Source organism: Hermetia illucens, chromosome 2, assembly GCF_905115235.1.
Source record: "Hermetia illucens chromosome 2, iHerIll2.2.curated.20191125, whole genome shotgun sequence".
Taxonomy (NCBI): Eukaryota; Metazoa; Arthropoda; class Insecta; order Diptera; family Stratiomyidae; genus Hermetia; species Hermetia illucens.
In genome coordinates, this window is record NC_051850.1 from 133,909,176 (window position 1) to 133,918,782 (window position 9,607).

General features: G+C 43.3%; 1 protein-coding gene across 1 annotated transcript; it reads left to right on the forward strand.

Moving 5' to 3' along the window:
• The first annotated feature begins 1,705 nt into the window (after nucleotides 1-1,705).
• LOC119649377 (skin secretory protein xP2-like) lies at nucleotides 1,706-2,552 on the forward strand. The gene is made up of 2 exons (XM_038051495.1): nucleotides 1,706-1,843; nucleotides 1,900-2,552. The coding sequence occupies exons 1-2, from the start codon at nucleotides 1,760-1,762 to the stop codon at nucleotides 2,461-2,463; spliced, it is 648 nt and encodes a 215-aa protein (XP_037907423.1). The 5' UTR covers nucleotides 1,706-1,759; the 3' UTR covers nucleotides 2,464-2,552.
• Nucleotides 2,553-9,607: the final 7,055 nt, after the last annotated feature.

Below are 9,607 nucleotides of genomic sequence, written 5' to 3' on the forward strand. Positions count from 1 at the left end.
AAGTTCGTCGATTTCCGCCACATCCCACATTCCCCTCTCTAAAGGTTTAGGAAAGCATTACGATTCAACTCCCTCTTATATACCAGACATATGCCACCACCTGCATAGATTCCTCCATCACGAATTAAGCTCCTTTTCTCGAAATTCTCAAAGGCACGAGTGTTCAAAATTTTTCAAAAGATTCCCCTACTTTCTGGCCATTTTCCTAGCTGCAACGTGCCGGTTTTCCACTCTTGACGAGGCCCCTTTTCTCCAAACTTCCTTTGCTCTTTTGAACTATCGTGCTACATGTTGCTGCGAAGTGACCAAAATCGAGTGATCTGAAGCATCTCTAGAGGTACTCTAGATACTTGCTCTCTAAGTCGACCCAGTCTATTCTCACCCTGTCCGCAGTAACCAGTTTAACAGCTGATTCCACCGACAAGCTAATAATAGCGGTCTGTGTACCCCCAATACACCTTTTTCATCCTTTCTACCGCATTTTTTTCTACTCCCATAATGCTAAATTGTTCCCATGGCACCACACAGATGTCCTTCCGTAACCTCGTCTAGGTTCTTGCAATCGATTACTATCTTCTTGCTTGCGAGCTTTCACTGTTTGCTCAAACTATCCACTAACTTCTCGCTGGATTTGATTTCTGCATGCGCCCGATTGGCTTTGACTTTCCGAGGGAACATTTTTCCCCTTTGCTGCCCTAATAAAGGACAATTTAATGCCCCGTATCAGAACCTTAATACTTTGGTAGATAATCCACCTCTCCTTGATGAACTCACAGAGTTCATTTAGACGTCCTCTCAGTCAAAGAAACGCTGTTCCAGCTTGCTGCCTTTACATTTTCTGATGCCCTGCCCCTTAAAAACTTCTTTTCTCGTCCTCCATATTCGGTTTGATTTCTGACTATCTTTCCCATAGTAAATTTTTATCCACAGGTTGGCATTTGCTCCCACCTACCCGGCCTGCGCATGAGCATGTCCATGTGCATACATTTCCTGGTACCTATTTGCGCATTCATCGAGGGACACGCCTGATGGGGACTTGGGAACTCCACACATTAAATTCAGATTCAAATACGGTAAAAAGATAAATAAAAAAATACTCTGGACAAAGTGGCAAGTCCTTATCCTACAAACGTTCAGAAAACTCGGACTCGGATTCAGGATATATGTTTGGTTCCCACATATTCCTTGGAAGCGTAAAACACTATTTTTTGTTTATGTTGGGAAGCTCTAAAGTTAATTAAAATTCAATATCAGGCCTGAAGCTTACGAATTTTTTCCTCCAAGATCAAACCTATAGACCCATATAGCACTATTCTGATGAAATACTGTTCATGGTTTGCATCGATATTCAAAAATTATCAAATATCAATAATGATAATTACCGCAACAAGTTTGTTTAGATTTTGATGAACGAAAATGTTTAGTGTAACAAGGTCACGATGTACTTCATTAATTCTTGGGAGGTGGTCATTAAAACTGGTTTAAAACTGTCGCTTTCTTGTGTGATGATAAAACTGTAGCATCACGTTTAGAAAATAGCGCCATCAAAAATGTACATATCTTCGTAGAAATTTATAATGTATCTGAATCCGAAGGCCATTTGCTGTTTTTATTAGGTTTTCTTCCAATAGAGTTACGAAAATGTGTAGGCTCATTCATATTTCATGTTTGGACCCTTTTAGTTTTCCATTTCCATCCACGCGACATTAAATCAAAGGTAGATAGTTAGTGGAGTATAAAATAGAGATCCCATGAACAGATGACTATCAGTTCTCTTTCACTTAGGCGTATCAAAACATTTTGTGTTTACATATTTGAAAACTTTAGCAACATGTTCAAATTCGTAAGTTAAAATTTAAGTTTGATTGGATAACATCGCTTAATTTCACCATATTTCAGTGCCTTCTGTCAGCTTTGTGCGCAATTGCATCCGCCGGGCTTGCTCCTTTGGCTCCAGCTCCATGGTTGAAGGCAGCACCACTTGCTCTAAGCGCTCCAGCTCCATGGATTAAGGCAGCACCACTCGCTCTAAGCTCCCCAGCACCATGGATTAAGCCAGCATCACTGGCACTTGCTCCAGCTCCATTGATTAAGGCAGCCCCATTGGCACTTGCTCCAGCTCCAATTTTTAAAGCTCCTCTAGCCTATGCTCCAGCTCCAATTCTGAAGGCTGCTCCTCTAGCGTATGCTCCAGCTCCAATCTTGAGGCCTGCTCCTTTAGCTCTTGCCCCAGCTCCAATTCTGAGACCAGCTCCCATCATTAAGTCATCCCCACTTCTTTTATCTGCCCCAGCTCCAATTTTCAAGTCTGCATCAATTGCCTTTGCTGCTCCAGCTCCAATATTGAAAGCAGCTCCACTTGCCCTTGCTGCTCCAGCTCCAATCTGGGGATCACATGCTCCCCTAGGTTTGAAATCAGGATGGAGTGGCGCTTTACTTAAGGGAGGATTAGGACCATGGTAAATATTGTTGTGTTATTTCATTGTAAACCAAAATGAGTTTTGTTAATGTACATAGATTTTAAAATAAACGAAAATAATGTAAAAGTGAAATATTATTTTATTGTGAAAGTGTTGAAAATCGAATGCAATCATGAATAGTTCAAGTGAATGTGAATTATTTATCGCTATTGACGGGTATCGGTCATGGTGTAAGTAGTTCAGAAAACTGGGATGCATAAAACTGAAAACCAAACCATGACGGAGAATGCATAATGTATGGTTTTACTGAACCTCTGAATGGGTCAAAGTGCACTAGCTGGTTACCAAAGCTGTTGCTTCCTGTTTGTCTTTTTTATTCGCTGACACTCTGAAAGCAATTTTGCCAGTCAGTCGGTGAAGTGTTATTCACATACTTTTCTTGTCCACTTCGGAAGATTCTATAAAATGAACATTTTCATCATTATCAACCGCGCAACAACCGGTATCCGGTCTAGACCCTTATAAGGAACTCCAGAGAGCCCGGTTTTGCGCGGAAGTCCACTAATTAGATATCCCTAAAAGCTGTCTAGCATTCTGACCTACGCCATCACATCATTTCAGGCATTTTTGGTGCTGATGTAGCCCTCATATATTTCGTTGAGTAAACTTAAAGAGGATTACTTTTTCCAGGACCATGTTAAAAAGGATGTACAATAGAGCATCCCCTTGCTTTAGACCGTTGCTAATGTTGAATGGTCTTAAGAGCGCTGCTTTTATCTAGCCTCACACATTGGTCAGGGTCAGTCTAGACAGTCTTATCAATTGGGATACCGAATTCTCTCATGGCCGTGTACAGTTTTACACTCGGTATGCTATCATAGGAGTCCTTAAAGTCGTTGAAAAGATTATGTCCAGATTTCAACAGTTTTCCATCGCTTGAAGCAGAGAGTAAACCTGATCTGTTGCTGATTTGCCTGGAGTGAAGCCTCTTTGGTATGGACCTATGAAGTTTTGAGCATGGCTCTATCCGACCTAACAGGATAGCGGAAAATGTCTTATAGATGGTACTTAGCAACGTGATACCGCTGATGAACCGCTTGGTGTAGCTGGTCGCCTTCATATTTACCAATACGAGTTTCATTCCATCGGCATGCACGGACTATTTCTTGGCAGTATTTGTCCGTCGTCTTCAGTTGGCGGGACCTCCAAATCGCCGATGTTCTGGTGTTTTCAGCAGTTTATCAAAGTACTTAACCCATCGCTCCAAAAAGCCCATTCTGTCGGAGATCAAATTTTCCTCTTTGTCTCGGCAGGATAAGCTTCGAGATGTATAGGGCTACTGACTTGTTGGTAAAACTTCCGTACCTGGTGCGATTACTCCCTATACTTTTCGAGTTCACGGTATGCGGCATCCTTCCACTCCGTTGCTAGCTTACATTCGTCGTCGAACCAGCCGTTCCGACTTTTTTTGCGGCTAGAACCAAGTATGTTTGTGATGATAACTTCCTTCAGGTGATTGTGAATTTCAACTGTTGATGCTTTATCTCCAGGACATCTGTCAGCTGCGATTATTACGGCATCTATTGCCTCTTTATAGGTGTTACGGAGCTCTGTGTTGTGGATGGCTTCAGTATTCACTCTCATTTGATTGTTAGAGCGGATTATAGGCAGTATTGTAATTCGAGCCCAGAACACTAAGCCAACGAGATAGCGATTCGAGTCTATATCCGCCCCCTATATGTTCTGACATTCATCAACGCTGAGAGGTGGCGGCGTTCAATCAACAGGTGGTCAATTTGATTGATTGTGGACTGTTTTTCGCTCAAACCAAGTACTTCCAACAACCATTTCGTGTGATACTGCTAATTGAATAATCAGAAGTACATTATCATTGGCATTATGTAAGTTATGGGACCCAACGTAACGCCTGAACACGACCTCCGTCCCTACTTGACTGTTAAAATCTCCAGCTATGGTTTTGATATCATACTTAAAACAGGTTTCGAAGGTCCGCTCAACTGCCTAGTGGAAAGTATCCTTCTTCGACTCTGCAGTCTCCTCTGTAGGAGCGTGAACGTTTATGAGGCTTATATTTCTAAATTTGCCTCGCAAACGCAGCGCCTTTCGCTTATATCTTTAAAGCCCATAACAGCAGGTTTCATTTTTTGGCTAAGTCCAGATAACTTACTGGTTTGAGCACAAGGCTGTCGTACGGATGGTCGCGGTTGAAATCTCATTGGTGGCAGTGAGATTTGTATCTTGATTTGACGTCGGATACCAGTCGACTTAGCTGTAAATGAGTACCTGAGTCAAATAAGGGTTATAATCTCGGGCGAGCGCAATGGTAACCACATTGCCTCCTACAGTGTACTGTAGTGTACCGTACGGTCTTGCTCTGACACACTTCAAGGCCCTGATCCAACATAGATTGTTGCGCCAACAATTATTATTATTAAGAAACCTACTTCGAGCACATGGCTTACTGGATGGCTACCATAATATATGCTTTAGGGACTCTTCTCCAGGAAACCGGTTCCTGTGCTGCAGCTTATCTCTTGCAACGCTGTTACATCAGCCTTATATTGGGACAGAATATAGGCTAGCTGCTGAATAGCATTCGGCCTGTACAGGAAGCGCATGTTCCACGAGAAAATACGCAAATCTTTGTCCCGTTTTCGTTGCCGGGTTACATCCTGTCCGAGGATCCTTCCGTGGCTCCCTAACCTCGGTTTTCCGTGTAGAGTTATCAGCCCTACAGAACCCCCAACTTGGAGGACCAGTTGTACAATTTGTCCAGTTTTGAGGCGCGAGAGACTTGCCTTCATTGTCTGCAGTTTTTCATTAAGAAAGAACTCCCAGTGATCACAATAGAGCGTTTCGCCTTGGGACTACCCTTTGACCGCCAAAGAATGTTGGCACTTATCACTTTTTTTTGATGCTAGTCAAATTATCCGCCACATCGTGAATAAAAGTAAGAAGCTGAAAGCTCTAGGAACCCGTGTACCGATGCTGTGATAAATTGTGCGCTGTGGCAGAAGGGCGGTTATGATACCTATCCACTGGTTTAAGAAACATTAGCTTCCCAAATGATCACAACTTTGGTAGCATGTACCGGATCGTGAAGGAATTCGTCGGTGACCGCCAGCATTTCTGTGGTAATGTCAAGCACGTTAATGGTAGGTATTTTATCTACGATGAGTCGTGAAGAGGAAAGAGCACTTCATTATTATTCTTAATCGAATAATAGCTGGGGTAGTTCTACCTTTCGCGGATGTGGACTATTTCTCTGAACAGAAGTGGAATTATCTCCGTCATCGATGCACTCAAAAGGGAATATTCCTTCCATTGTCTACAGTTTCTGTACTAATTAACTTCCACTAATCTGAAAAATGTGGAAAGCTAAGATCTTTACAAGAGAGTAGAAGAAGAACGATATTTAAAATCGTAAAAATAGGCACCTATCTTGGATACATGGGGAGTATCCCTATGCTTCATGTTTTCGCAAAGATAACGTATAAAACAGTTCTGCATAAGGAACACCCACAAATTTTAATCAGCAGAGTACTTGTTGTTTTCCGGTCTATATCGTCCTGTACTAAGTACATCAACACCCTGTGAATCATTGTAACACAATGTATGGAGTTTAGATCCCCGCTTCGCCCCTCTTGCTATTTATATTTCGAAAGCTTCAACAAGGAATACATTTTGAAAAGCGCAAAATGTTGTAACGGCAGGGGTGGGTACAACATTTTACCGCCCCTTGTTTCACCAGAGATTCGTCGAGCGTTTCCCGCAATTCACGCACGTGACTGTGCAGCGAGTCGCAGACCAGTAACGCTTTATAACTCGCAGCGATACAATCCCAGCCATCATCAGGGAGCGCGTTCGATTTGAGGTCAACGCGGAAGCTGGTGACCAAGAATCGATGGGGGCAGAGGCAGCAGCATCAACAATACCACGCCGCACTGCGGTAACAGTTTCAGTATTCATCAAAGCACTCTTCTTCAACGTTCAGCTGAGGTTCGGGACGAATCCCAAAGAGCGTGTATAGAATTCTCGGAAATGGATTCTTTGCATAGACCAAGTATATTCTAAGGCTCTATGCATCTCCAGTAATTCCGAGAATTCTATCTCAAATCAATGATGTTGCATCTCCGCTGTGTACTGATATGTCGCTGCTGCAACTGCAATCACTTGTGTATTGTGGTGCAGTTGCGATTGTCAGATTGCAGCGGCAGAAGATTCGCTTTCGTGTTATTGGTTTGAGTGACCGAAGAGATCCACTATGGAAAATTCGTCTGGAACGTCCGCGGGACTCACTAAGGCAGGACATTGCTAGGTTTGGTAATGCCAGCAGACGGGTGAAGAATAAAGTACAGAGGGTTTACAGGAACTATGCCAGCCCCAGTGGAACACCCGTAGTTGAAATTCTGGGCACACTGAAGCAGAAACTTTCTGTCGTATGCAGTCGGTTACGACGGTATGGCGAAAATCACTCCAGACGTGTCCAAAATGCAACATACGCGAGGAACCAGAGGAGTTTTTTCAGATCCCCCAACGAATCCGAACAGAGCGTCCAGACAGTACAGTTTTCGATGACAGAAGCGAAAGAATATTGGGGTGGACTTCGGGGATTACCCGCTCAGCATGCTGAGTAGATCACGTCGAAGGCACCCGCCATGCCACTATACCTGGCATGAATTTTGCGGATATTACCGAAGAGGAAGTTCGACGAGCCATAAACAGCTCGATAAACTGGATGGGTCCTGGACTGGATTGTGTCCAGAGCTTCTGGTACAAAAATTTCACTAGTACACATGGTCGGTTGGCACACAGCATAAATCAGGTTATGAGTCGGCCAGAGGAATTTCCACCATTGCTCATTGCGGGGATAACTTACGTTATCCCTAAAAAGAACACATTGCAGGACCCCGCAGATACAAGACCGATTACTTGCTTACCAGCCTTCTACAAATTCATAACGCCCGTCATTAATAGAAGGGTCAATGCGCACCACGAGGCCAACAATATTCTGTACGAAGCAGAAGGGCTACCGAATTTGTTCAAAGGTTTGCAAAGAGCGACTGATTATCGACTCGGTAGTTGTAGGACAAGCAACTAGAGGCCTAAGAAATCTCTTTAGTTGCTATATTGATTATGCCAAGGCTTTCGACAGCGTCCCGTGTACTTGGCTAATCGATTTCTTACATCTGTATCACATTGGTCCGAAATGTAAAGTTTTTGGCGACACTCATGGAAGGGTGACACACCACCTTATCAGTGCGTTCATCTGAGGGTGCCTATCCATATACGGAGAGGCATCTTGCAGAGGGTGGACATCGGCATCGGCAGCATCGACTCGCTGCGCGTTTATTTTTACAGCAAAGAGCAACCGAGTCCTTTGCATGCGGTTATCTGTAAGGCAGACTGTGGACTGACTCCACTTAACTTGAAGGATCGATCTTTCAATCCTCTGAGTGCGGTGAAGTCGGATCAAGAGCGAATCGATGAATGGAAGTTGAAGGCAATGCATGGTAAGCACGTTTGTCTTTGGCAGCCATTTGTCAAACAGATGGCTGTGTGCTGGGGAGCTCTTTGCTGAGACGGAGGGATTCATGCATGCCATTTAGGACGACGTGGTCACCACCCAAACTTATAAAAAGTTCATAATGAAGGAGCGAGTGGAGAACGACCAGTGCAGAATGTGTGGTTCGGCATTAGAGACGTTGCACCATCTCATTTCTGGTTGGACTGTGATGGCACCAGTGCAATACACCATCAGGCACAATGCTGTATGTAAGGTGATCCATCAAAACCTTGCATAGAAGCATGGGCTGATCACGGGAACATGTCCGGTTTATCGATATGAGTCGCAAGCAGTACTTGATAGTTCTACTTACAGCATGCATTGGAACCGGCAAGTTCTGACTGATCGGCAAATTCCACGAAACATGCCTGACGTACTGTTAATTGACAAGACGGGTCGCTCCACGTATATTATTGATATTGCATAATAGCAACATTGAACGGAAATACGTGGAGAAGAAGGTGAACTATGAGCCACTGGGTCGGGAAATCAAAGAAATTTGGCGTCTCCAGCGGGTGGTTGTAGTTCCCATAATATTGTCAACTACAGGTGTTGTACCTAAATCTCTCAAGGCTTCGCTTGATGTTCTGGGACTTTCACACAGTCTGGTTCAAACCATGCAGAAATATACCATTCTGCATACGTGCTCGATATTGCGGGGAGTCCTCGACGGATTTTCCCATTGACATATCACCGGCCACCATCACCAGCGCCCCTTTATAATTTAAGTAGGTAGGATCATCCGCGCGTAAATGGCACTTACGATTAGTATTAGGTAAAATTCGGCATCTGCCGAGATTGTGACAACTCAGTTAATAATCGTTAGCGCAACAATCCATATTGGATCAGGGCCTTGAAGTGTGTTAGATCACTTCATTCAAGACTGTAACGGTACACTACAGTACACTGTAGGAAGCAATGTGGTCAGCACTGCGCTCGCCCGTAATTATTACTCTGATTTGGCTCAGGTACTCATTCACAGCTGAGTCGACTGATATCTGACATCCAGTCACGATAACAAATTTCTCTCTCACCAATGATATTGGAACCGCGACCTCCTGTTACGACAGCCCAGCGCTCTAACCATTTGACCATCCGGACACATATATATATTTCTATGTATATATAAAAAAATCGAATCCCTTTTGGTATTTGTTTCGAATTGGATGGCTAGAGCCTGAGAAATTCCTCGCGAGTTAAAAAAATGTTCGTTTCAAAAAACGCATTGAATTTTTTTTTGATAATTTATACATAAAAATATATTATATCTATATATATTACACTATTCTCATTCCTGGTGAATACTGTAAGCTCTGCAATTTCTGCCAAATATAAAATTCTTCTCTCCAAAGCCCTATTTTTTCTACAAGAGTTTCTTTTGAACTTACAGTGGTCATCAGCTTGCGATATACGGCATTCATCTACATTTTCCGCGAAAGTCATAGCGTATAGCCAATTCCAATGCCCGTTACATCTATAATGGCAAGGTAAGTCCTTGCCCCTTCGTTAGAGGCATATGCAGCTATCCACGATTACATTTCTACAACTTGTCTGGCAGCAAACAAGTTCTTTGAAGCGAGGATTTCCCTAAGAACATTTT

Excerpts from the sequence above, each read along its gene's own strand:
- LOC119649377 (XM_038051495.1), top strand. The coding sequence starts at position 1,760 with ATGACTATCAGTTCTCTTTCACTTAGGCGTATCAAAACATTTTGTGTT. Across the intron at positions 1,844-1,899 it reads TTAGCAACATGTTCAAATTC|TGCCTTCTGTCAGCTTTGTG; the intron begins GTAAGTTAAAAT and ends ACCATATTTCAG.